Below are 27,480 nucleotides of genomic sequence, written 5' to 3' on the forward strand. Positions count from 1 at the left end.
CCCAGCGTGTGGGCCAAGAATGAGAGAGCCGTCGCTCGGGAAGGTCGCCCGGCAGTGAGTGCGAGGACACCCATGGCGCAGGGGTCCTTGGGCGGGACAGCATCCACGCGGTCTTACGTGGCAAGAAGGCCAGGGTGTTTACGCCGGTGAAGAGAACCCTGACGATTTAAGAAATCTGAGATTGAAGGGGAAGAGGCAGTGGCCGCTTCTTTGTGGAACAAAGAGCTCCTTCTCCCACTGGTAAGTTTCTGGTTTGTTTTGGAATTTAGAAAATGTCGTACCTGTGTTGTCTTAATAACTGTTTAATGCCTTGAAGGTAAAAAAAAAACCAAAAACGTTGCAAAGTTGATATCCTCAAGTTCCGATGACGGTCCTGGGAGGCGGGTGTGATTCGGGACTCAGACAAAGTCACCCCATCAGTCTGGGGCAGTGGAGGGATTTGGGTCCAGGTTTGTCCGATGCCAGCATCGGTGCTCTTTCTGTCTCACAGAGACGTCAGACACGACCTTCAGCTGCCTGTGACCTGTTGCCCGGGGGCTTGCCCACTGAGAGGCCCGTAGCATCGGCCAGGAGCCTAGGAAACTAGGAGCAATCGTGGGCATGAGCCATCACTGTAAGGGAGAGAGGCACAGTCTACGAACCCAAGCCCCACACAGTGTCCCTGACTTGCCGCGCACGCCGTGGGCTGTGTTACGACACGGGGTGCTGCTGTGTGTCCGCATGGATGGAGTACAGAGGAGGGGAGAGGCTGTGTGAGGGAGGGAGTGACATGGACGGCTGGAGAAAGGGGTGGGGGAGCCTGGAGGAGAGAGAGGGGTGCTGGCAGCAGGGGTGATGGCAGGAGGAGGGGTGGGGGAGCCTGGAGGGAGCTCGGCTGGGGGCGCGGGGCCACCCGTGAACACGCGTTCGTACGGGCACGTCCTCCTGGGTGGGCCCAAGAGGCTTCCCCATGGTCTAATTCATGGGAAGATATTCTTGTGATAACATCTCTTCCAGGCGAAAGTGACAAATGGGTGACAAATGGTTTCACCGTGTTGTGGGTTACGGTGTTGATGCCATTAAAAAACTACCATTGCTGCATTTACACAACGATGCTGGGGACATCTGCCTGGTTCTTGCCTTGTGTTTGCCCGTATTACATGTCTCAGACCTTCTGAGCCGTCCCTTACCTGGAGGTCTCTCATCTAATAATATCAGGTCCCTAAGGCAGACTCAGAAAGAGGAAATGAAGCCGCAGAGAGAGGCTGCGCAACCAAATTAAGTCCCGCTGAGCCCGGACCTCAACCTTGTGAGTTTTTTCCCAGGGGAGACCCTCAGGTGCACACTCAGATGCGCCGACTCTCATTTTAGGCGCAGTTCTGATAAGTGAGGCTGTTTGGCTTCCCGAAGTGGAAAGGTCAAGTGCCTGAGTCAGACCCTGAGAGCCGCAGGCCGACGGCAGCCGTCAAGGGCCTGGGGGGGGGGGGGGGGTGGGAGGGGAGGGGACGGATCCCGAAGGACAGACAGGACGGCGCCACGCACGTCGCCGGGGGTCGCGTCGGGCCGACTGATGGGCGGGGCCCCGGGGGGCGAACAGCCGGTGCCCGGCAGTGGGCGCGATGCGGCAGAAGCGCAGGCTCCCCGCGCTGGGGACCGCGGGGACACCGGGGCGGGGCTGGCCGGCGGCCCGTTCGAGCCGGCGCGTTCGCGTTCGACGACCAGGTCTCGGCTTTCGGGGCAAAGTTGCCGACGATCGCCCTTCGTTGGAGTCACGTGGAACCGCCGGGCACCGCCGAGTCGCGGAGGGAGGGAGGCTCGGTGCTCAGGTCCGTGGTCAGAGCTCAGATGGCCACACACAGGGCTTAAAATCCGAGAAGGGTTCCGTGGCAGAGAGGCCTGTTTCGGAAACACAGACATTCCTTCTTGCCTTTCAAAACTTGTTTCGTTTTGGAGGAAGAACGAGGGAGCGGGTGTGTCGAAAACAGCACCGAACAGACAAAGAACACAGGTGCGAAAGACGGGCGGCGGGGGAGGAAGGGCGAGAAGTCGGAGGAAGAGAAGCGAGGAGAGAGGCAGAGGCTGCAAAGGGGAGAAACCGAGGCAGGGCCGGCGGCCTTCCTGGCGGAGGGTCCCCGCCCACGCGGGGGTGTGGGGATCCCAGAAGCGGGGGCTCTGCGCCTCCCCGCTCAGCGCCCTTCTCCCGCGATCGGCGACCTTCCAGGTGGGGAGCACTCTGGGCTCCTCCCAGCCCCGGGCACGCCCTCCTCCTCGCTGTACCGCGGCTGAAGTCCTGGGGGCCAGGACACCATGAGCTTCCTGAATGCGAACTCGGGGCACTTAGCGGAGGCCGTGTGGACCCTTCCTGCTCAAGCGTGGTGTTAGGATTGCGGGATCGCAGGCCCCAGCCGGCCTGCAGGGGTGGGGGCTCCTCATGGAGCCTCAGCCGTAGGGACGGGCCAGTGTAGGGACTGGTCAGTGTACTGATGGGCCGGGGTTAGGAGGCCGCCGGGGCTTCTGGCCTTGGTCTCCCTGTAAACTTGTTGCAGGGGTGAGCAACCCCCCTTTTCTGGTCCAAACCATGGAAGCAGCTGCCCGCTGTGACTCCCGGAGGGGTTTGGGGTGTGTGTGTGTGTGTGTGTGTGTGTGTGGTGTATGTGGTGCATTTGAGGTGTGAGGCATGTGCGTGTGGGCGTGTGGGGTGTGGGGGTGCAGGGGTATAAGCTGGGCGTCTCTGAGGTGTGGGGGTGGGGGGGTGGGAGCAGCCTGTGACCGTCGGTGCCCACGTCCCCTTTCTCATGTCTGTAGCACCTTTATAAATCAGCCTGGCCTTTGCCATCAGAATGAAAATGCATCTGGTCCCGAATCTGGGTCACCGGGGAACACAATGAATCGGCGGAGGCCTCCGGCCCTTTGCTCGACACCTCTCCCCTGCCATGCAGAGCGAGCCCCATGGGGAACTGAGGCGACGATGTCATTACGGGCTCAAGGAAGGAGCCTTGAGCCTTTCTTGTGGCTTTATCTGACATCAAAGTCATGTGACGTGTGGCTTCCAGATTTCTTTCTGGCAGATAAACAGATATTTGAGCACAACACCGTCCCCCGTCTTGTGCGTACAATTAAATGAAAATACGATGGGACAAGTCAGTGTCCTTTGCTCTCTTGGTCAGTTTGAGCTTTCTCGGGGTCTGTAGGGTCAGCTGGACTGAGCCGGGGAGTTCCTCCCACAAGCGCTTCTGAAACCGCGGTTGGCACAGGGGCATGGGGGTCTCTTGTCTCCAGCCTCGCGTGGGCCGGGGGGTCCGATCCCGGCCCGGAGTCCTCTGGGCTCCCGATCTGGCGGAAAGGTGCCGAGCAGACCCTCCCGTCGTCCTCGCTCTATCTTGTGGCGAAACTAGTCATGCCCGCCTGGAGGCATTTTGTGCTAGTTTTCAGTAAGTCTGAGACAGACCCGTCCCGTCGGAAGTTCGTTTTAGAGCTACTTAGAGCTGTTTTCTTCATCGCGATCATGTCATCCGGTAGAGGAGGGCATGTTCCTTGGCTGCCCGGACCGAGCCGGGGCTGGTGCCCAGCAGTCCGACATTTCCTGGATCTGCCTTGAAGCAGACTAGTCTGCTCACGGTTCTGGAAACTGACAAAAAATGGCACTTACAGGAACACCCAGACAGCGCAGATGGTCGGGAAACATCTAGAAGGCGCAAATTTTCCAGCAGTGGTACCTGTCATAGTCGTTGCCGTCCCCATCTCCCTGTTCTTAGAAATTGTTTCATTGTGTGAACGGCGTATCTCGTTGTTGACCGTGTGTCTGAGAGACATGGAAAGAAAGGGACACTTCTTATGTTAACCCCCCAAGCCCTCACCACTGTCGCTTTAATGTTTCCCATCCCACGCTCCATTCTGATCAGAGTTTTCTCATCCTTTCTCACTTTGACTTATAACAACTCATAATTTTTCACACTTACGGTGTCTAGAATGTTGTGGCCAAAGTTAGAACTTTATTTATTTATTTTTGAGAGAGGGAGGGGGGAGAGAGGAGAGGGAGAGAGAAAGAGAAAGAGAATCCTAAGCAGGTTCCACGCTCAGCACAGAGCCCGACGTGGGGCTGGATCCCACGACCCTGGGATCATGATCTGAGCCGAAATCGAGAGTCAGAGACTCCACCGACCGAGGCACCCAGGCGCCCCAGAGTTAGAGCTTTAAACGTGGGACCTCGAGCAAAATTTTGTAGAGGTGGCTATCGGCGTGAGGCCAACCCCACGCCTTGAAAACCTCGCCTTTGTGCTGTGTCTCTGGAAGACTGGGGGAGCCCGCACCTGTCTCGCTCCCACAGGAGCACTTTCCTACGCTGCCTTGCTCGCGTCCCTCATTCTCCTGGACTCCCCAGCTATCCCAGACCCTTTCGCGGGGCCCCAGACTGCCTCTTCCACGTGCTGCCCTCCCAGCCTTTCCCTGCTCCCACCACCGGCTAGCTCCTTAGCTTCAGGTCAGACTAACCTCCATTCCCCGGGTACGTGAGGCCACAGACCCGCCGTGTCCAGTCTCCTGACTCGGCTGCACAGCACATCTGGGGAGGGGAGGGAACGGCTCCAGGACCGGTGAGCCAGTCCCCCCCCCCCCCCCCCCCCGCCAGTTCCTCCTGTCTCCCAGCTGAAGCATCCCCGTATCTTTTGGCCCAAGTTTTCCTCTGGTACAACGGAGAAGGAGGCCAGCGGGCGCTCGTCCCGGGGTTGGGGGGGGGGGAGGCAGCCACCTTCCCCGTGGCCCCCCGGCCCCGGGCCGACCAGCCTCCCTCCTCCCCTCGTCCGTCCTGGTTTCAGGCCCAGTCATGCTCTGCAGCGAGGCAGCCGGCTGTCCTAACTGTGGCAGGGTGGACGGGCTCCGTCACCCCAGTCCCCGGGGCCGTGACTTCCGTCACACGCAGAGTGACTGGCCCAGGACCGTCCTGGTCTCAGCCCTGAGGTTGCTGCATCCCGTGAGGCGAACCCGGCTGGTCGGCCCTGATCCCGGCAGCCCCATGAGGGGAACGAGGAGGCCAATGCTGGCATGAAGGGCTGACCCCTGTCGCTGTGGGCTCGGGGGTCCCGTGTCCTGGTCTCTCAGGGGCCGGGGTCTCCTCTGCACTCGTGGGCTGTGCCCGGGGGCTAAGCAGAAACAACCCGAGTCAGAGAGCCAGAGGGGGGCGGTGTCCGTGCCCGGGTGAGGGTCCCGGGGGTCCGGTGTGGGGTCAGAGGCGCCGAGTCTTGGAAACTGCACTCGTGTTTGCTGCTCTCCGTCTCCCCATTCCGTGGCCTCGAGTCTCACTGCTGATCTCTCGGCAACACATTTTCTACAGCTGCGGCCTCCGTTTCCTCAGTGTCGTCTCCTTTAAACCCTCGCAACCAGCCCTCACCCGGACGTTCCCACTGAGAGTCTGTCCTCAGGGAGCACCGTGAACCCTAGCGACCGCACACGAAGGTCGCGTTTGAGTCCTCACTCTGCACCTGCCTTCAGGCCCTGTCCTGCCCTGTCTGCCTCAGTAACGCCATGGCAACTCTTGTGTGGCATGCCCTTCCGGCCACTTCTTTTCCGTTTCCCTCACTTCAGTTTGTCCTTCTGCTCCTAAGCATAAGCGCAGGCCCGGAGAGCTTCTGTCCACACCTCTGAGCTCAACCACACCCTCTCCACACAGAGCTCTTTCTGCACCTCCGCTATAGCTGCTCATTTAGGATCCAACACCACCATCGCCATCACCAGCATCCCCACCATCATCATCACCATCATCCCCAGCCCCATCATTCCCATCATGACCATCATCATCCCCACCATCATCACCACCATCATCATCACCATCATCCCCAGCCCCATCATTCCCATCATGACCACTGTCATCTCCACCATCATCATCACCATCATCCCCAGCCCCATCATTCCCATCGTGACCACCATCATCTCCATCATCATCATCACCACCATCATCATCACCATCATCCCCAGCCCCATCATTCCCATCGTGACCACCGTCATCTCCATCACCATCATCCCCACCATCATCATCACCATCATCCCCAGCCCCATCATTCCCATCATGACCACCGTCATCGCCACCATCATCATCATCAATTTTTGTGGGCCAAACGCTGTGCGTGATAAGCACTTTATGAATCTTCACATGGATCCTTTATAAATCTCTAACCTTTATCTTATCAAGGAGGAGACAGACCCCCGGATTAACTTGACAAACAACCAGTTTGCGGCTGAGATGGATCTAAGTCTTGTCAAGAATCTCCAGTGACACAAGCCTCCATTTCCTCACAACCCGTGTGCCTTACGTTCAGCTTGTTTCCTTCCCCCTCAGATCAGTGTCTGTGATTTCTCCTCATAGGAACACGTTAGAAACTTAGAAATAACTTCCCCGGGCTCATCTCTCTCTACCCCGTTGAGATGAAAACTTTGGCATCATTTCTCTTGTTTCTTACTAACTTTTCAAAACATCTCCCAGACACGCCTGAACTTTGGGATCAGATGACATGACGTTGAGCCTCCTCAAGGTCTGAAGCGTATGAATTTGAGGAAGTTGCTTTATTTCTCCGAGTTTCAGTTGGACAACGCCAGCACGGTGTTGTGTGAAGATTAATGAAACAGAATAAGGGCAGCGCCAAGGTATGCACCCACAGTGCCAGGTGCCAGTCCTTGGACAGCTTGTCCCTAGTCCGCCGGCTCCCCCCTCTCTGCATCACGATTCTGGTGTCTCTTCCTCTGCAGTGGGTTCCGTGACCTGTCACCACATGACTCACCAGACTCGCCTGCTGCTGGTCTCCTGTTCTGGCCCCTGTTTGTGCTTCCCTCGCGGGCGCTGCTTGCCCCCCTGCCCCTTCCTACCTGGCTGGGTCCCCCTCGCGCTTCCTGACCGAGCACCGTCCTTCTTCCCCAAGGCCCCTGGGACAATTGCAGCGGCCAGAGCGCGCACCCCCTCCTCCTCTCCACTCCCCCCTTCTCGACGCGTCTCCTCGGTGATGAGTCACATTCAGCCCTGCCGCACGGCACAGTGCCGCGCGAGGTTCTTAAAAGCAGGAACTAGACCGCGCCAGACATCTGTGCTCATGGCACCACGCACGTGGTAGGTCATCTGGAATGTGAGCTTATAGCAGGCAAATTAGGTCGGTGTGGAGTGCCTTTTACAAGTGCAGTTTTCAGGCCAGAGAGTTTAGGGCGTAGAGTAACCATGTCGAAACTCGGCAGGTGCAAAGCCAAAGCAGGCAGTGGACCCGAAGCGTGTACATCTTGACGTCTTTGCAAATCCTAAAATTTGAGATGTCGGCAAAGCCGGTAAGTCCCCTACGAAATGCACTTTTATCCTAACTGGGGGATTTGCTGACATAACTCGATGAATAGCATTTTCTTATTTGTATACGGAAGAAAAGGGATAGACCCAAACGGTGTGGCACAGGTCTAAACCGCTGCTGGATTCAATACCCTATCACCGACGTACCTGCTCCTGCCTTTCCCGGAATACCACCATTTTCCATTTCTCATTTCTTCCCTCATCCTGCCCCCACTTCCGGCACCTGTGCCAACTGCTGACTTTCTTGGGGAGGATGTGTTTTCTTCCTTCCTTCCTTCCTTCCTCCCTCCCTCCCTCCCTCCCTCCCTCCCTCCCTCCCTTCCCATATAATTCATTGTCAAATTGGCTTCCGTACAACACCCAGCGCTCCTCCCAACAAGGGCCTTCCTCAGTGCCCCTCACCCACTTTCCCCTCCCCCCCACCCCCACCCCCACCCCCGCTCAGTTTATTCTCAGTTTTTAAGAGTCTCTTATGGTTTGCCTCCCTCCCTCTCTGTAGCTTTTCTCCCCCCCTTCCCCTCCCCTCTGGTCTTCTGTTAAGTTTCTCGCGATCCACAGAGGAGTGAAAACATATGGCGTCTGTTTTTCTCTGCCTCACTTATTTCACTCAGCCTAACACCCTCCAGTTCCATCCGCGTTGCTGCAAATGGCAGGATTTCCTCATTTTTAATGCCTCTTGATGATTCCACGAGAGGTGTAGAATGCACGATGAACGGTTACCTATCTGCTGGCAAACCACGGCCAGCCGTGGCTCACAACAGTGACTTGTTATTAACTCTTGTGGCTCCAGGGGCTGACTTGGCTCAGCTGAGCGGCTCTGGTGCACGTGCAGTCAGAGGGCGGCAGGTACCTGAGTCCTGCGAAGGCTCCGGGGGGCTGGCTGGTGTCGGGGACCCCAGCCGAGCTCCCCGCCAGGCTGCTTCCGGCCCCTCCTCGCACGGTCTCGGCCGGGGTCCCGGAGGAGGCCTGCACCCCGGCCGTGGGGGGGCCTGCCTTTCTGTGACTCGGCCTCCGAAATCCCCCATCACTACCCACGCTGGATGCTAGTGGTCAGGCCGCTGGCCAAGTGCAATGCAGGTTCAAGAAGACGGAAATTAGATTGTACCTTTGGACGCACGAGCGGCACTCCCGTTCGGGGAGGAAAGGAAGTGAAACTGGCCTCTTCCAGGGCCATCCCAGGGAGGGAACACAGCACCGACCCACAGGTGCCCAGGTCAGCGGGGTCTCACCACACCAGCACCCCGCCACCCCAAACAAGACCCAGATGTGCTCCCCACAAACGCTGCAGATGACTACGCTGTGACCCGCACCCTGGGCCGCGGGGACCGCTCAGCAGGAGTTGAGTCAGCGAGGGCCACGGGCCTTCCCAGCGGTTGAAGGGGCATCGACTTTTCCGGCCACGCGCTCACCAGCAGACGTCGGTCACCTGAGTGTCAAACACCTTCTGACACTAACCTCCAAGCTGAAAGCCCGTCAGACCCTCTGTCATCCGCTAAGGAAACAGTACAAACTGTGAGGAAGGCGACTGGACTGAGAAACATTCTCTGCACGACTGTGGCTTGAAATCGTTGACATTTTGACGATTCTATACGTTTTATGATTTAAGAAGCGGTTTCTTCATGATTATCGACATTTGCCGAGACCCTGGTTTCCCTTTGAACTTCTTCTTCCTTAAGGGAGCCAGTGTGGGTTCTCGGCCGTGGCTGCCTGGCCAGGGCCTCACTTTGGCGCTGTAGTCGAGGGGCCGGGGAGGCCCTCTCAGGCCCCAGGGCTGCCAGCCGGCAGTTAGCGTGGAGCAAACAGCCTCACCTCGGAGTCTAAAGCGATTCCTACGGCTGTGATGTTCATTCACCAAACCACACCCGGAATTTGTCCTGAACGGACTTCTCACATTCACCGTCAAACTTCTCGGACTGGAGCGTCGTATATAGAAAATGCATCCCTGCAGGCCGCATTTCTTGCTTTCACGCAGCTCGCCGTGTCGGTGCAGGTGAGCGGCCCGATTTAAACTTGGGGGAGGTCATGTAGGGCTGAGACCTCACAGGGTTTTCGACCCGGGCAGTCTCTGGAGAGATCAAGGCAGAGTGGGCCGGGCCTCCTAAGGAAGACCTATGCTATGGATTTGCTTTGAAATACAGAAGGACTGTGGAGGCACAGGACACAGCAGGCACGTGCGGGCCACTGGCCCCAGGGTAGCGGCCTCAGCCGTGGGGCCGTGGAATGGAAGGGCGCCGGGCCCGCGGCTGACTCTGCCCATCCGTGTCTCCCTGGGGGTGGGAGAGGAGGGGGATGGGAGGGGGTCGAGCCTGGGGAGGCTCTGTGCCACCTCTGCCTCCTCACGTTCCACTTCTGAAGGGTGGCCCGCGAGTCGGCCACAGGTGTCCCTGCCCCCCAGCTAGGGCGCTGTGACTGAGCCCCTGCTCTGTGGCTGCTTCCCTGTGTGACCGCACTGTTCAGCTTTTCTCCACTTGCTACTTTGTTGGACTTGGGGCCTTAGCACAATCAGATTTCCCTTTCTTTCTTTCTGTTTATTTTAATTATTTTGAGAGAGGAACCACAAGCAGGGGAGGGGCAGAGAGAGAGGGAGACACAGAATCCACAGCAGGCTCCAGGCTCCGAGCTGTCCGCACAGAGCCCCACGCGGGGCTCGAACCACGAACCGCGAGATGGTGACCTGACCTGAGATCAAGAGCCAGATGCCTTCCCGACTGAGCCCCCAACGCCCCTCCTTTTGGATGCGGACCAGCTCCAGGCTGTAATCGCTGTGGAAGGGCTGACCTTCCCATATGCCTGTCACACACGGCCATTGCAGGGGAGGTTAGCAGAGACAGAGAGCAGGACACACGGGGACCCGGTTCCCCAGGTGGCCTGGGGCCCCCAGAAGGCGGCCCTTCCAGCAGCTTCCACCTCCGGCAAGGGGCGGGAGCGTGAAGGGCGGAGGATGGGCAGGAGGAAGAGCGGGGAGGCAGTCCCTTTTCTCTCCACCCAGCCCCGGCCTGTCACAGGGACAGAGGGAAGTCACTTGGAGGCGGGCCTCTCGAACAGCAGGGGACAGGGCACCTGCCTCAGTGGGAATCTTAAGCTCTGCCACAGACACCACCTCAGGACTCAGGGAGGAGAGATCCTTATTCAAAAGGACTATTGTAAGGCAGGGCCAACGGGTCCCTACGACATAAGGTCTGTGAGTGGCTCGGAATGAACCAGAAAACGTTCTTGTTCCGCAGGGTGAGGGGAAGGAGGAGAAGAAGCAGGCGGTTTGGGGGGGAAGCTGGACACAGGGAAGGGCCGGTTCTGCCAGGACGAGCGACCGCCGTGGCCAGCCGGGTCCCGGGAGGAGCGCCGAGGGGACAGAGTGCAGGGGTGCGCAGGAGGCCTGAAGCCTGACTGACGGGCGTGGACACCGCGCAGGGTGGGCGCCCAGCGGTCGGGGGCGCCCGGCGAGCTCAGCGAGGGGAGGACCGACAGCACCGGCCGGTCTGGCCTCGGGTCGCGTTGGTCTCTGGGTCCCGTCGCTCTAAGACCTTTGGTACCTCCTGGGCCTCGACTTGCAGCAACACACCCTACGAAGATCTGGATTATGGTCCCAGAATTCTTTCTCCGTTTCTTTTTCTTTTTGCTGTTTTCAAGCCGCTCGCACCTAAACATGAATCCCCCGGGCGAGTCCTCGGTTACTACTTCGAACCGCAGGGCGCTCCTACCTGTCACCTGCCGTCTCACAAAGGGCCCAGGCCCAGGGCTTAAGGACTTGCGTGTCGGACCCAAACTCGCCGAGAGCCCCGTCCGCTTCGGCACTGTTCCAACTGCTCCACGGGGACGGCCGCCGATGCTTCTGGGGACACACCGAGGCCGCTACCTGACTGGGGATGGGACCGGGGTGTGGAGAGGGCCAGTGGTCTACCTGTGGGGGCACAGGTTTGGGGGGAAGGCGGGCACAGGGGCTCCAGGGGCCGCCTCACGGAACACAGTCTCAGGCGCCCTTTCCCAAACATCTCTACGGCCCCCCGGGCAGTTTGCAAAGCGCCCTGGTTCACGGGAAGTAAACAGGCACAGGAGGGGGAAGGCGCGAGGGCAAAGGTGGCCACACGTGGAAAAGCAGCTCAAAGGCACCCTGAGGAGCACCCAGCTCGGCTCCGCGGCTGGCGTGAGCCTGCTCCCGGGGTCATGTGATCGCTCGATCACCTACGGGACGTACACGGTTAACCTTCTGCATTTGGGCACATAGGCGTCACTCTTCAGTAGGAAGTGGTCGCAGTTCAGCAACTCGCTCTCGGCCACTTTTGGTCTCTCCCTGCTTTTTTTTCTGCACGACCAGTAGAAACTGCATCGGGTCAACGGCATCCCGGTGCCGACGCGAAGCATCCCCGGGGCCTCGGGCAGGACGATTCCCGTCGGATCCCAGCGCTTCTCAGGTGAGCACGGCCGAGCCCCTCCCTTCTTTGAAAAGCATCTTCACATCCTTGACGCCCCCGCCTGATGGGTGCCACACGTGGAGCGGTGGCCCTCCGGGGATTTCCAGAAGGCTGGCGTGGTGACTGCGCCACTGGATAAAGCTCAGTCCGGCCTTCGCCAAGATGCTGTCCTTCTGGGTTGAGGAACAGGGCCGGGCTGTCGGGGATCTTGCCTTTCCTCTCAGCGTGCGGGCGGTGATCTCATCTCCACCGCCCGGACGACTCGGGCTTTGCTGCTTTATGGGGTTAAACCCCCACGGGGCAGCAGTCTCGCGTGAAATGCAGCCGTTTATGCAGCTAAGCACACAGAGTCTGAAGAGCTAACAACTGAGCTAAGAGATGTTTTGGCAGCAATGCAGAAAGCGATTTGTGCAAAGAAACACGGCGAGGGGGCGTCTTGCGCGGCTGGAGATTGAGGGGGAAGGAGCTTGTCAGGTGTTATTTAAGAGAAATCGATGGGGTGGAAACTTTTATGAGAGTCAGGGAGATACAGAAGAAGCTCTGATAAGGGCTGCAAATGCCATCACGATTGTGAAGTCAGTGTCTCGTGACCACAAAAGAATACATAATGATCTTCAAGATCTCAAGCCTGTCCCTGGCTCCCTCCAAAGCCTGTGTAGCAGCAAAATTAGGTACTGTGGAGATCGGCGCTGTGAGGACGTACACGTGAGGTCCGGATTAAAACTATTCTTGAAGGGATGAAAAGTTTAATTTCTGCCACCGAGAAAGAAAATGTAAAAGCGAGCTTCCAAAGAAGCAAAGGAAACCAAAAGAAAAAAAAAAAAATCACCAACCTATATACAAATCATTGGAAAAAACCTTCTGGCTTCTCTCTTAACCACTTATTCGAAAGCAGAAGGAAGCTGGCCTAGAGTTTCAGCTCTGCTGCTCTTTATCTAAAAAAGGATAAAACACCGTGAGCCCGCGGTTCAAGTGATTGAGAAAACACACGTTTATGAATACCGACAACTGCAGTGTGAGAGATTCTGGTATCAGTTAAGAGGCTGTACACTAAGTAGGTCAAGATCTTCTGGGGATTTATGGGGCTTGAGTAAAACCCTCTGGAGACAGAGTGAACGGGACGGTAAGGGTGAACAGCCCTCCAGCCTTCCATCTGTACAATGGGTATAGCGTCTGCCTTAAAGGGTTTCTGTGGTTAAATGAGATGATAGAGTAGTGACCCCAGCGGCCAGTGTGCACTTATAACTTAACGTGTAGTACACCCCCACAGTGCTCTCACACACCTGCACACAGCCATGCACGCATATACGTACACACGCCCGCATGCACACAACATATACACGCAGGCACACACAACACGCATGCACACAAACACACGTGCACAAAAATGCACACACGCACACACGTGCCCACCTAAGACACGCCTGTACAAACGCACGCACACGACATACATATGCAGGCGCACACATGACACGTCCACACGTGCAAATATACACACAGAGCCCACGTATACTCACACACTTAGGCACACAGGTACACGTGCACACGGGACGCACATACCCGCTCGTAGTTGGTTCGCGTTCTGTGCCCTGCGGGCCATCGCTATTTACGAAAGCAAACACAGATTTAAAACCCTCTGCTTTAATTCCACTTATGACAGACCGTGAAAACGACGATACAATTTGTTTTCATTCAGACGTGAAGCTTTCCTTGCTGATGATATTTTGATGAATCCTAGGAACGTTTTCCCCTTACTCAGTGTTCTTGGGCAGAGTCTGCCCTTGGCCAAATGGGCAGTGGAAGCCGGCCTGTCGGCCGCCCCTTCTGCTTTTTCAGCGCCTCCTCCCTTCTCTAGGGGATCCTACTTCCCTTTTGCTGCCCTGTGTCGGCCACCGCCCACTCCCGGTCCCAATGGGCGGCCGGGCGGCCCGAGGCTGTGTCAGTTAGCCGGTCCCAGCTAGGACACTCGCAGTGGTGGCCACCTGCCCCCGGTCAGGTGACCGAACACCCCCCAGAGCCCTCCGGGCTCCAGAGCAGAGGTGCGGCCGGAGGGGTCCCCAAAGCCAGCAGGCTCCTGTTGGGGGCGGCCGGCCGGCCCGCCCCTGCGTTCTCCTAAACTGTAGCCAGTGGATGGGCCGCTTTCCTCGGCTTCCTGGGCGGGGTCTTTTAGGTCACAGACCATCAGACGGTCTCCTCGTCTGTGAACGAGTCAACCAATTAGCAGTTACTTTCCGAGACTCTCTTGCCTGTGGTCTCCAACAAAAACCACGCTAGTTTATTGCGATAAAACCGTAAGTCAGTATTTTAAACGCTATCTTTAAAAGCGTTACTCCACTTAGGTAACATTACATTTTTCTGCAAGTAACACTTTCTTTTCACGTGTGGTCACAAAACCTTTGACGTGTCGACACCCAAAAGCAGACACTGTGATCACTTACCGCACGTCTACGTGTTGTCGGATTTTAGCACATTTGCTTTTCGCTTAGAAGGGCGATGTATCTGTACGGTTTCAGAATGTGACTGCGCGAGTCACGCGACATTTGACCTGTCGTCACGTGACTCTAAAACAGGAAGGGGAGACCCGCACAGGCACGTCTTCCAACGAAAGCCAATTTCTGAGTCGGGGCCGCTGCGAGAAGAGTCAATCAGGCATCAGCGTGAGGCCCGCATCATTTTTGTTTCGTGCGGTTTCTGAGTGAAGGGATACGCCCCAGGTTAGAGACTGAGGACGCCGCGCGGTGCCTGAAGCTGGGTGACCCTCTTGCCTCGCTGGCGTCCCTCGCACGTTCACCGTATCAGGCACCGTCAGCCCTGGCGGGACCGATCTATCGGCGGACGGCAGGTGTGCCCGGAGCTTGGCCCTCTCTTTGAATGAGCTGATGGATACCTCCTCTGGGTCAGCTGTTTCCCAAGTGGTTTCCAAAGAACACTGGCTCCAAAGGGTCTGTGGGTGAAGTAGGTTCAGGAGACTGTGATGGCTCAAGCAGGGCTGAGAGCCATCGACAATACACTGCCATGTAAGGATCCAAGAGGAGGGTGCGGTTAGTGGCATTTCCCAAACTTATTTAACCACAGAGCAATCTCTTCCCTCTTCCCTTCCTTTTCTCCTTCTACCCAGAACCTTTCTGGGGACTCTCTTTTATTTTTTTAATTATTATTATTATTTAATGTTTATTTTTGAAGGAGAGAGAGACAGAGCGTGAGCGGGGGAGGGTCAGAGAGAGGGGGAGACACAGAATCGGAAGCAGGCTCCGGGCTCCGAGCTGTCAGCCCAGAGCCCGACGCGGGGCTCGAACCCACGAACCATGAGACCATGACCTGGGCCGAAGTCAGACGCTCAACCGACGGAGCCCCCCAGGCGCCTGGGGACTCACTTTTAAAGCCTGGTCCGTTCCAGTGACTGCGTCTCTTGGTGCCGGAATCCCCCTGGGAAGAAGCAGTTCCCGCACGAGCATAAGGGTGACAGTAACGTGCAGGGTGTGTGGACTCCAGCCGCCGAGTGGTCAAAGCAGACATTCACGGGACCCACAGATCTCACCTGAATCAAGCTGTTCTAACAAATCAGAAGACCCAGGCGACCACCAGGCACAGAGAAACGTCCCTCTCCTGGAGGAGCCCCAAACCACTAGACAAGCTCACTACAAACGGGCTTTGGTGACAAACTAGCATAAGGTGTGGGTGGAGAGTGAGTGTGAAAACAAGGTTTGCAGACACCCCCAGTCTACACCCACTCGTCACACAGATGGAAGGTCCCGGGTGCCTAGTTCCCATCCTCCCACGGACCATGCTCCCGGTCCCTAAACTCGGGTTTCTCTGCAGTCAGAAACGTAGGGGCACAGGGTCGGTCTGCTTAAAAGCATGTTTAGGTAGGGACCCCCGGGATTCTCTCCTGCGGCAAATGCCATTAACGTACTTCCAAGGACGGCTGGTCAAGGCTCCCGGTCCCTGGCGCCCCGGCTGGAAGGGGCCACTTGCAGCCTCCTTTCCAGAGGCTTCTAGCACGAGAAACGCTGACTCGGTAGGTCCCATCCTCCTCACGGCTCCTCATTTTCAGTACAGACTCACCCCCCTGTGCTTGACAGATAAGCATCTCCTGGGGGAGCCCGGGGCCGGTTTTGCAAACTCTTCCTGACGTTGGGGGTGGCAATGTGTTTGTGGAACCTCCGCTTGTTGCTGGGCGGCTGAGGCCGGACCCTCGTTCACAGGACAGCCTTGCGGGAGAGCTGGTGACTTCCTTCCCGCCTGACCCCTGATCGTTGTTAGGCGAGGCGGCTTCCGTTCTGATACAGTCGCTCCTTGCTTTCATCATGGCCGTTTGGCTCTAGCTGAGTCCCGCCGGCATTTTTCCCCAACTTACTCAAAATTGCTCTAAATCCGACGGAGCGGAGGCGGAGACCCATGACCCACCTGATTGCAGACCCTGCAGTTCTGCTTTGGCCCAAGAGGGTGAACACATTGAATTCAACAGGACGCACGGACCGAGCACTGTTTTGGTTTTCTGTTGCTGTCCTCACGACGTCAGCGGCCTAACCCCACACTCTTCGAACCTCCCAGTTCTGGAGGTCGGGGGTCTGATGCGGGTCGTGCAGGCTGAAACAGGCGTGTTGGCAGGGGCTGTGCTCCTTTTGGAGCCCCTAAGGGAGGATCAGCTCTTTGCAGGTGCAGGGGTGGGTGAGGTCCTCGTTGTCACGTTGGCTGTCGGTGGGGGCCGGGCCCGGCTCGTGGAGCCCACTCACCTGCTTGGCGTTCAAAGCGACGACGGACTGAGTCCCCCCCGTGCTTTGAATCTCTCTCTCCCGCTCCCATCTCAGCTGGGGAAGGTCCCCACTTTTAGGGGGGCACAGCCACACCAGGCCTACCTGGGTAATCTGGGGTCTGCTCTCCATCTCAAGGCGCTAACGCTTGGTCCCATCCACAAAGCCCCTTTTGCCGCATGAGGGCACGCGCGCACAGTTTCCGGGGATTCGGGCGCGGATGTGGGTCCTGCTGACCACCTTGTCTGTCAGTACAGTGTGTGTGTGTGTGTGTGTGTGTGTGTTAGTGAGTGTGCAAGCGACACGTGATCGAGGAAGGGGGATACGATGTGGGTGAAAGGAAGCTTATGTTAGGTGGCTGGCCAGCAGGCTGACTGGTGTTGTTCCCTCTGCAGGGATTTAGTCGTCTCCATGAAATATCATATAAATCTCTTAAAATTTATCCTGCTGCCACACTTTCCGCGTGATTGCACCTGCGAGTTGCAGCCTTCGAACCCATGTTGCAACACCTCCCACTTTTGCCACAGAATTTCGCCATATTGGATTTGCCTCATTGTTCGATTCTGTGCAGAGTTTTTTTCACACTGATTCACCCAACATAATAATTATATTTTCAGGCCTCTGGTCACCTCAGACGTGATGAGCCTGCCTCCTCTCTTTTTGTGCCTGACATTGATAAAAATGGCGGGCAGCACAGGGTTGAGGACAGGGCCCAACATGGGGCCAGTTGGGGTCTTTGCCCAGGCAGTCACCCACCTAGTGAGCCACTGAACTGTCCTCCATCCAGATCATACTCCCACGTCTTTGTTACTTATCAATTTCAGATTCTTTACACATTTATTTATTTTGAGAGAGAGAGAAAGAGGCAGAGAGAGAGGGAGGAACGGAACCCCAAGCAGGCTCCACGCCGTCAGCCCACAGCCCGATGCGGGGCTCGGACTCACGGCCGGTGACATCATGACCTGGGCTGAGTTCAAGAGTCGGACGCTTAACCTCCGGAGCCACCCAGGCGCCCCTGCAAATTTCAGATTTAATCGTAGATTTGCGACGTCTGCAACGCCTGATCTGCAGGTTCGTGGCCATGACAGCCAGGTGTGGAGTGCCAGCCGGGTGTCTCTGAGCGCCCACCCCCCGGCATCCTCGCTAACACGCTTCAGCGCCCTGCCGGGCATCCTCGCCAGACGTTTGACCCCACAGGAGGCGTTTACCTTCTCTCCCCGCACATGAGTTTTGAGAGTTCCTACACGGTCTGTCCTCTGCTGGGACTCCATGGGCGTCGGTCAGAGGAGGAGGACGCCGTGCTTCTCGCGTCTCACTCGGTGCGATGCCACGGCGGGGCCGGCGGGGTGCAAAGCCTCTGAGGGGCTGACACCCAGGCAGGTGGTGACAGTGAGTCACCTCGAAAGAAACGGTCAACGTTTCACTCGAGGCGGCTGCACACCAGGGAAGGAGAGTCTTACCTGAAAAACCAGATTGAGTGGCATAATATTTCTAAGTGCATCATCACGATTTCCGCCCGAGGCCTCAAAACTTCCTCCCAAGGGCAATTTAGAACCGTCTGTCCCACAGATTCTCTTAAAACCAACTGGTTTTGTAGGCGCGTCTGTATTCCCGTCAGTCTGAGAGGCAGCGACTCAGGAAACACTTCCATTTCAAAGCTAAGCTCATTACATTTTGGGAATCAGTTGGGGCCCATGCACTTACATGTGATCTAGTGACTTCGAAATAAGGAAGGCCTGGCAGGAATGGTGGCGACGGTGAGGACGTGAGAGGAGAGAGAGAGAGAGAGAGAGAGAGAGAGATGAGCTTTAAAAACAAGGTCGGGCGGGACTCCCGTGTCCGAAAGTCTCACAACTGTGGGTTCGTCGGCTCGGCAAAGAATGATCAGATTTGGTGGTAACGCCGGCCGCTCCTGTCAACCACTGGCGGCCAACACACAGTACCTGTCACCTCTGGTTCAGGGACACAGGTCTTCAAAAATGTCTCCGTGTCTTTACCACCCTGGTCTGTGCAACGACAACAACGAAATGCAGAACTTGTGTCTCCAAAGAGGCGATCTTGCTGCTCAAGATTGGAGGTGAGCGAGATATGTGAGCAAAACACCTTCTCTGCGTGATGTGGTGGCACAGATGCCAATCTGTCACCAACACGGTTTCCTGAAAACAACTCACATGATTTCTGTGGTGAAAATGGTGGCCTGGCGCAGGCTGAATCATTTCCAGGCGTAGCAAGTGACTGGCATCCACGTGAACTTGACGATACTTTTTATCGAGAACACGGATTCCTGCTTAACCACAACCGCGTTACCTTCACCATCATCCAGATTTGCAGGCTGTGCCTTCCGAGCAGGCGTGAGCACCACCCCCGCCCCGCCCCCTGGCTGCTGGGCTGACCTCACCACGGAGCATCTCTGGCCCCAGCCTTCTCTTCGGCAAGAGCCAGTCACCTGTTCTTCTGGACCTTCCAGGGCCCCACGCAGGTTCCCAATGGTCTGTTCACCCGACAGCTTCCTGGAGCTGGAGCTGGTGCGTGACTGGTCTCTGTACCTACAGTGTCATCCTCAACAGATGGTTCCTGAACAGTTGTTGAGCTCAATTACATTTGAATTCGGGAAACATGCTATGTCACAGTGTGGGGGTCCGGCTGGGCGCTGAGCACACGGCAGGTGGGGACGTCCCTCCCGGCCTTTCCATGGCTCCCTTGTCAGCCTCCCAGCCTCCATGTGATCTGAATGTCACCGTGTCACCCCCCCCTCCACGTGACCCCATCTCCCTGGGCCCCTCGGATTGGCACGTGGTCCATCATCTCCGTCACCACGCGGCTCTGTTCCCTCTGAGCGTTTCCTGCCGTTCCCTGCAGTAGCCCTGTGGCCCCCGTGCTATGGCTCACACGCTGCCCTGTCCCCAGCCCCCTCCCGCTCACCTGTACCCCTTCTTTCCCAGGTCCTTCCTTGCGAACCTGCCACAACCCCCTCAGTCCTCTGTGAGGACCCTGACCTATGGCACCTGTTGTCCGAAGGTATTTCACTAGCCTCGTCAGGGCACGGTTTACTTACCATTGAGGTCACCGATTTGAAGTATGTGATGCGATACGCTGTGGCGAGGCACGCCAACGTCACCGTCCTGATGGGGAACGTCTGCATCACCAGGACAGGGTCCCTGTGCCCCCTCAGCCAACGCTGACCCATGACAGTCGCCGACCTGATTCCCACTGCCGTCGTTTTTGCTTTTCCTAAAGCTTCACATAAATGGAATGATGTGGCAGCTGGTATTACACGTCTGGATTCTTCACCCAGCGGGAGGCTTTTGCGATTGGCCCGTGTTGGAGCCCGTATCTGTGGTCCGTTCCTTCTTGCTGCCGGGCGCTGCTTTATCACCCGGGGACAGCGCGATGCGCTGCTCTGTTCAGCGGCTGATGGGAGCTTCCGTTCTTTCCACTTTCTAGCGATGGGTGTGAACGTGCCGTAGCCTTTCAAGCGCTAGCCTTTCATTTTCTTGGGCTACGCACGCGAGCGTCGGCTGCCGGTTCATGCGGTAAGTGCGTGTTTTACTTCGTATGGAACCACGACCCTCTTTTCTCACCGTGGCCGTGGGGGTTTGCGTCCCGCCCCCAGAGCGTGAGCGCTTGGACGGCACATCGTCACCCGCACCTTCTGTCTTGTCTGCTCTTTCAGCCACGCTTCCGGTGGGGAGCGGCGTCTCAGCGCAGTTTTAATTTGCGTTTCCCCGATGATTAATCGCCTCGAACATCTTTCCTTGTGCGGTAATTGCCGTCCGTGTATGTCCTTTGGTGAACTGACTTCAGACTTTTTGCCTGTTTCTTGTTGAGTTGTGTCCTCCTGACACCGAATTGTAAGAGTTCTTTGTATCTTCTGGGTACAATCCATGATCAGATTTAAGGTTACAAATTTTTTCTCCATTCTGTGGTCTGTGTTTAATTTTCTGAAGCATTTTTCAAAAAGCAGAAGCTTTAAATTCTGATCAATTTATCAAAAGTTTTTTTTTTTTTTTTTTTTTTTTTTTACCATTCATGCCTTTTGCAACTTAGATAAGAAATCTCTACCACTCCCCAGGGCACAAAGATTTTCTCTTCTGTTTTCCTCAGATGTTTCATGGTTTGGGCACTCGCATTAAATCTATAATTCATTCTGAGTTATCTTTTTGTTTGTAGCAGGAGGTCAAAGTAAGGATCAACTTCCTTTTTTTTTTTTAATGTTTATTTACTTTTGAGAGAGACAGGGACAGAATGTGAGTGGGTTGGGGCAGAGAGAGAGAGAGGGAGGCACAGAATCAGAAGCAGGCTCCAGGCTCCGAGCTGTCAACACAGAGCCTGACGTGGGGCTCGAACTCACGGACCGTGAGATTATGACCTGAGTCGAAGTCGGACGCTCCACCGACTGAGCCACTCAGGTGCCCCAGGAGACACAGAATCCGAACCAGGCTCCAGGCTCCAGGCTGTCAGCACAGAGCCCAACGCGGGGCTCAAACTCACGAACCTGGAGATCATGACCTGAGCTGAAGTCGGACACTCAACTGACTGAGCCACCTAGGTGCCCCAGCATCAAGTTCTTATGCATGAACATCCAGTTGTTCCAATACCATTTATTGCCAAGATTGCGTTTTCCCTATTGAATCAGTCGTCCGTTGACGTGCGGACGTCCGTTGACGTGCAGTCTATTTCTGGACTCCATTCTCTTCCATTGATTAGTGTGTCCGTCCTGTTACCAACAGGATGCTGTCACGACACCTGTAGCTTCGTAGGAAGTCTTGCAATCAGATAGTATGAATCCTACGATTCTGTCCTCTTTTTCAAAACTGCTTTGGCTCTTCTAAATCCCTTGGATTTCTATATAAATTTTGGAATCGGCTTGTTGGTTTCTTCAGGAGTCCTGCCACAATTTTGATTTGGATTGTGTTGTATCTGTAGATCAATTTGGAGAGAACTGACACCCTAATATTGAGCTGTCTAATCCTGAACCCGATACAACTCTCCTTTCATTTAGATCTTCCTTTCTGTCAGCAACGTCGTATAGTTTTCAGTATGGAAATCTCGTGTCGATTTCGAAGATGTAGTCGTAAGTATTTTATTTCATGTTTTTGATGTCATTGTGATTTTTTTTCCAGTTTCAATGGCCAAATGTTCCAAATATTGCTAGGGCAGAGAATTACAACTGATCTGTGTATGTTAATCCTCATCAGCGGTTTTTTTGTTTTGTTTTGTTTTTTACATATTATATATTTCATCTACAGAACATTGATTTGGGTCTTTTTTGTATCTTTTGTCATTTTCTCCACTGTATTTATGCTTTCCTCTACTTTCCTGAGCATTTGAAGTGTATTTGTACTAGCTACAGAGCAGTTTTTTCTATCATCTCTGTTATTTTTCTGTTTGTTCATATAGATTATGGGTCATATTTTCCTGTTTCCTCAAATGTCCGCATTATAGTCCGTTAGTGGCTGTGACAGGTTACCTCAGGGTGGCTTGAACAGCGTACATTTATTGCTACAGTCGGGGAGGCTAGGAAGTCCAAGGTTCAGGTGCTAGCAGGCCCATGTCTAGGGAGGACCCCCTCCTGGTTCAGTCTTCTTGTCGCCTTCACGTGGCGGAGAGCAGACAGAGAGCAAGAAGGCTGTCCCGTGTCTCTTCTTCTGGGAACACTAATCCCACACGAGGGGAGGCCCCACCTATAAATGCCACCACCTTGGGATTAGGCTTTAGCGTCTTTCAGGGAGACACAGACATTCGGCCTACGGTGGTCTAGAGATTTTTGTTTGGATGCCTGACATGAACTTCACATGGTCGAAGGCTGGATTTTGTCACAGGTTTTTGTTCTGGAATGTAGTTATATTACTGGAATCACATGGATCACATCCGAGACTTTCTTTTGCTATGGCAGGATCAGAGCAGCGTTTAAGGTAGGTTCATTTGAGTGGCATTCGTCCTAACACGGTATTGTTCTGAGGATGCTGTCCCATGATCCGGGACTAAGAAGGTGCTGCTACTCTTCCTGCGGGAGAGAACCATTCCTAGCCTGCGAGGATTCCGAGGATTTCTCTGTCTCTCCTTTCTGGGATCAGTCTTGCCTTGCTTCCTCTCCAGGACACGTCTCTGCCGCTGTCCTTATTTTTCTGTGTGTGGCTCCCTCCTCCCCCATATTTTGTCTTGCAAAGCATAGCTGCCTTGGCCTCCCAGGACTCCGATCCCTGTGTCCTCGGTGGGGTGGCCATGCCCGGGTCAGGTAGCCCCCACGCCCTGCACTTGGAAACTGCTTCTGTGTAAGTTGGGGCTTCACAGAGCTCGGGGCCATAGCACTCTCTGCCTGCTCTCTTCTCGTCAGGGACCATAACCCTGTGACACCAATGTCTGAAAACTGTTATTGGACATACTGTACAGGGTTTTCTGGTTGTTGAATGCCGTAGGGTGCATTCGGTTTCTGTTAATCCCTCCTGGCTGGAACCGTCAATCTTGTAGTCATGTTGGATTGATATGGTTCACCTGATGATCTGATTGCTATATCCACCCTCTCCTATTCTTTCACACACAAAGGCTTTACTTTCTGGTTCTTCTGCACGCCCTAAAGCCCCGAGAATGTATGCTGGAGGTGACTGCAGATGTGCACAGGTGACCCACGCCTCCCCCTAGTGGCACATCCAGGGCAGTGGCTGGGAGGCAGCAAAGACTCCCCAAGTGACAGCTCCAGGCATCAGGGAAGGAACGGGCTGGGGGCCGCCCCATCCATGACTGTGGAAGCAGCACGATGAGAAACCAGCGATATGACAAGTAGGCTCAGAAAATCCTTCAGGGCGAGGGCGAGTTTTGTGTTATCCTGACTTCCTCCCAGAATGTCAGGTATGGGTACTGACTGTGTAGGTGATAGATTCCCTGCCGGTGCACCTGGGGCGGGGGGGGGGGGGGGGGGGGAGGGGAGGAGGAGGATGAAGACACATTTTTTTTTTTTTCAACGTTTATTTATTTTTGGGACAGAGAGAGACAGAGCATGAACGGGGGAGGGGCAGAGAGAGAGGGAGACACAGAATCCGAAGTAGGCTCCAGGCTCTGAGCCATCAGCCCAGAGCCCGATGTGGGGCTCGAACTCACGGACCGCAAGATCGTGACCTGGCTGAAGTCGGACGCTTAACCGACTGCGCCACCCAGGCGCCCCTGAAGACACATTTGACACGATTATCAGCATCCTGGGCCAGGGAATTTATTGGGGACGGGGAGGGACAGATGATATATCAGGACGGTCACACTCAGTAACAGGGAATGGTTGGATGTGAAGATAAGAGAATTCTCCGTCCTTTCCTGTTTGAGTTTGTTTCAAACGCCAGTAGTCAGAGCCCTTCCCTCTGAGACTCCAGCTCCGCACTCACTCGTATCCCGGTGAATTTCTTGAGCCGGGTCCCGGGCACTGCCCCTCTTGGCTTTGACCTTCCTCCCCGTGGTCTGGTTTCTGACGATTAGGATGTCGCTGCCCCTGCAGGTTAGTGGTTGTAGGCTGCAACAGCCGTGACTTTTAAGACGCATATACACATGCCTTTCGAGCCCGGGAATCTTACTCAGTGTATCTTGAGAATGACTGTCACGTTTAGACTTTAAAAAAAAATTCTACGGGAGATTCTCACATCCCCAGCAGGTTGAAAAACACCGAATGATTCTGTCAACTAGTTGCAGGCAAAGACTGTAAATTCTAAGTATTGTAGTCGCACCTACACTTCTGTGGATGTTGTTCAGTCGAATCTTATTGAACGTAATTAAATTGACTTTTGCACCAAGATTTCTGTGTAGGTCAGAATCTGTGGTTTTGCTGCTATCACCCTTCTTTACGCTATAGATCGGGGATTGACAAATGATGCCCCATGAACTCAAGCGCATTCATTTGTGAAATTGTTTATGGTTGCTTTCACGCCACCGGGGCAGGCCTGAGTAGTTGGGACAGAGACTACATGACCTGCAGAGGGAAAATATTTACCATCTGGTCCTTTACAGAAAGAGGTTGTGGACCCCTGTTCTAAATGAATATTTTGAAACAAATATTTTGGGGGGGGCGCCTTGGTGGCTCGGCTGGTTGAGCATCCAACTTCAGCTCAAGTCGCGATCTCAGGGTTTGTGAGTTCAAGCCCCGCATCGGGATCCCTGCTGTCAGTGCAGAACCCACTTCGGATCCTCTGTCCCCGCCACTCCCCCACCCCCCGCCTCTCTCTGCACCCACCCTGCTCACACTCTCTCCCTAGAATAAAAAATTTTAAGTTGATGTATTTATTTTGGGAGAGAGAGAGTGGGGGAGGGGTAGAGAGAGAAGGAGACAGAGAATCCCAAGCGGGCTCCATACTGTGAGCACGGAGCCGATACGGGGCTCGAACATGCGGACTGTGAGATCATGACCTGAGCCGAAGCCCAGAGTCTGATGCTTCCCTGAGCCCCCCAGGCGCTCCCCCCCGAATGGATATTTTCACGTAAGCCAGCATGCCACGCACGCTCTGGGTCCTCGTGAGACGGAATGCTGGTAACGCGATTCTCCGGCTCCCTGGGAACATTTCTGTCTCAACTACAGTGTATCTTGCTTTCTTCCCTCCTTAGACTCACTTCTCTACTGTCTCCGCTGGTGAGCCGGAGGGGCTGGACGCCCACCCCCTTCCGTACCAGGCCCGTATTTTCCGCCGAAAACAAGAGCGCGATGAACGGGGTGAGCGTCTAGTCTCCTTTGGCGGGGGTACCGTTTCGGTCAGCCGGGGCTCCTCGGAAATCACAGTGCAGCTAACTCTACCTCTGTTCGCCTTCCAGGAACCGATGAACATCAGCGACGTCTTCGGTCTGAGTGAGGATTACTTTGGGTCGGGTAATAATAGCTCGGATTACTCACTTGATGACAACACGTTAGTGTGCTCCCTGCAGGAGGTCAGAACGTTCTCTGGGCTGTTTGTGCCGATCGCTTACTCCCTGATCTGCATCTTTGGCCTCCTGGGCAATGTTTTGGTGGTGGTCACTTTTGCTTTCTACAAGAAAGCCAAGTCTATGACAGACGTGTACCTCTTGAACATGGCCATCGCCGACATACTTTTTGTCCTCACCCTCCCGTTCTGGGCCGTCAGCCACGCCACCGGCGAGTGGATCTTCAGCAACGCCATGTGCAAGCTGATGAAGGGCATCTACGCCATCAACTTCAACTGCGGGATGCTGCTCCTGACCTGCGTCAGCATGGACCGCTACATTGCCATCGTCCAGGCCACCAAGTCCTTCAGGCTGCGGTCCAGGACGCTGGCGCACCGCAGGGCCATCTGCTTCGTGGTCTGGGTGGCTTCCGTCCTCATCTCCGGCTGGACGTTCACGTTCAACCAGAAGTACGACATGCACGGCAGCTACGTGTGCGAGCCCCGGTACCAGGCAGTCTCGGACCCCATCAAGTGGAAGCTGCTGATGCTGGGGCTCCAGCTCCTCTTCGGCTTCTTCATCCCGCTGGTGTTTATGATCTTTTGCTACATGTTCATCGTCAAAACCCTGGTGCAGGCTCAGAACTCCAAGCGGCACAAGGCCATCCGCGTGATCATCGCGGTGGTGCTGGTGTTCCTGGCTTGCCAGATCCCCCACAACATGGTGCTCCTGGTGACGGCCGCGCAGCTGGGCAGGATGAACCGCTCCTGCCAGGGCGCCAGGCTGCTGGGCTACAGCCAGAACGTCACCGAGGTCCTGGCCTTCCTGCACTGCTGTCTCAACCCCGTGCTCTACGCCTTCATCGGCCAGAAGTTTCGGAGCTACTTCCTGAAGATCGTGAAGGACCTGTGGTGTGTGCGGAGGAAGCAGAAGGCGTCGGGCTTCTCCTGCTCCAGGCTGCACTCGGAGGCCTTCACCTCCAGGCAGAACAGCGAGACCGCGGACAACGACAACGCGTCGTCCTTCACCATGTGACCGGCCCGGGGCCGCGGCCCCCCCGGCGGCTCGGGGAACGTGCACTTGGACCGGGACCCCGTCCCCCCGTGGGACCGGCCGCGGGGGTCTCATCCTGATGGGGCCCCCACGTGGCGTGTCCCCACTTTTCTTCCCCGCAGCCCCGAGCCCCCCGGGGCTCCCCACGGCTGGCATTCCCCAAAGCAGAGAGGACTCTTGGCAGACGTGGACGTTTTCGGAAGCAGGCGCGGAACCGCCCCTAGAGCCCGGTGTCTCCTGGTCACTTCACACACGTGCAGGGTTCGCGAGATGGAAGCAGAGAACGTCACACGAGAGCCTCACACGAGGCAGCGCAGGCAGACGCCGAAATGCGTTCCCCGGGCTGGAGAAGCGGCCTGGGGGACGGGACAGAGCGGGTCGCAACGCGCCGTCGGGAGAGCAGACGTCTGCTTTATTTCCCTGGGAAAACAGTCACTGCAGATACGACAATTCTCCAAAAATCTGTTCGACAGAGTTCCACGAAGACGCATGCCATCGGCACACTTTCAGCACACGGAGGGGCTTAATAAATACTTGTTACACAAAGCGTAGTGAAATTGGGGGTTGGAGTACAGTCGGGAGTGTTAGGTGTTTAAATCTGAGTTTTAGAATGGAGCAAGGAAGCTTCCTGAGACAGTATACAGACAACTTTTGCTGCGCGTCCACAGCGGGTCAGAAGCGGCACACACACACGGGGGGATGTGGGTAGGAAGCGCTTCACGCTGGTGGCGAACAGGGAGGGAGGGAGAGAGAGAGAGAATCTTAAGCAGGCTCCACAGTCAGTGCAGAGCCTGATGCGGGGCTCGATCCCGCGAACTGTGAGATCATGACCTGAGCTGAAACCAAGAGTTGGACGCGTAACCGACTGAGCCGCCCAGGCGCCCCAGTCATGGAACCAGACTTTAACAGCGCTCCTCAACTTTGCAAAGTTCCTAGACCGCAAGTTTTGAAAGTGCTTTGTAAATATATGAACGCGAGTGGAAGAAGGACGAATATGACAAAAATGCAGGTAGTGTTACAAAGACGCTGACGTGTTTAATCCTGACTCACGTGTTATTTGGAACTTTCTACTGTTCTTGCAAGCTTCAACCGCATC

General features: G+C 55.6%; 1 protein-coding gene across 3 annotated transcripts; it reads left to right on the plus strand.

The window, feature by feature from the left end:
- CCR6 (C-C motif chemokine receptor 6) lies at nucleotides 1-27,116 on the plus strand. 3 transcript variants are annotated; one of them, XM_086708314.1, is made up of 3 exons: nucleotides 1-240; nucleotides 25,041-25,146; nucleotides 25,245-27,116. In XM_086708314.1, the coding sequence occupies exons 2-3, from the start codon at nucleotides 25,138-25,140 to the stop codon at nucleotides 26,364-26,366; spliced, it is 1,131 nt and encodes a 376-aa protein (XP_086564440.1). In that variant the 5' UTR covers nucleotides 1-240; nucleotides 25,041-25,137; the 3' UTR covers nucleotides 26,367-27,116. The 3 variants fall into 3 exon arrangements, with proteins under 3 accessions (XP_086564440.1, XP_025768660.2, XP_086564441.1); XM_025912875.2 differs by lacking the exon at nucleotides 1-240 and adding an exon at nucleotides 11,576-11,706; XM_086708315.1 differs by lacking the exons at nucleotides 1-240; nucleotides 25,041-25,146 and adding an exon at nucleotides 11,584-11,706.
- The last annotated feature ends 364 nt before the right edge of the window (nucleotides 27,117-27,480 follow it).

The sequence above is a fragment of the Puma concolor genome, chromosome B2, assembly GCF_028749965.1.
Source record: "Puma concolor isolate L17-30 chromosome B2, mPumCon1.1.hap2, whole genome shotgun sequence".
In the NCBI taxonomy this organism is placed as follows: Eukaryota; Metazoa; Chordata; class Mammalia; order Carnivora; family Felidae; genus Puma; species Puma concolor.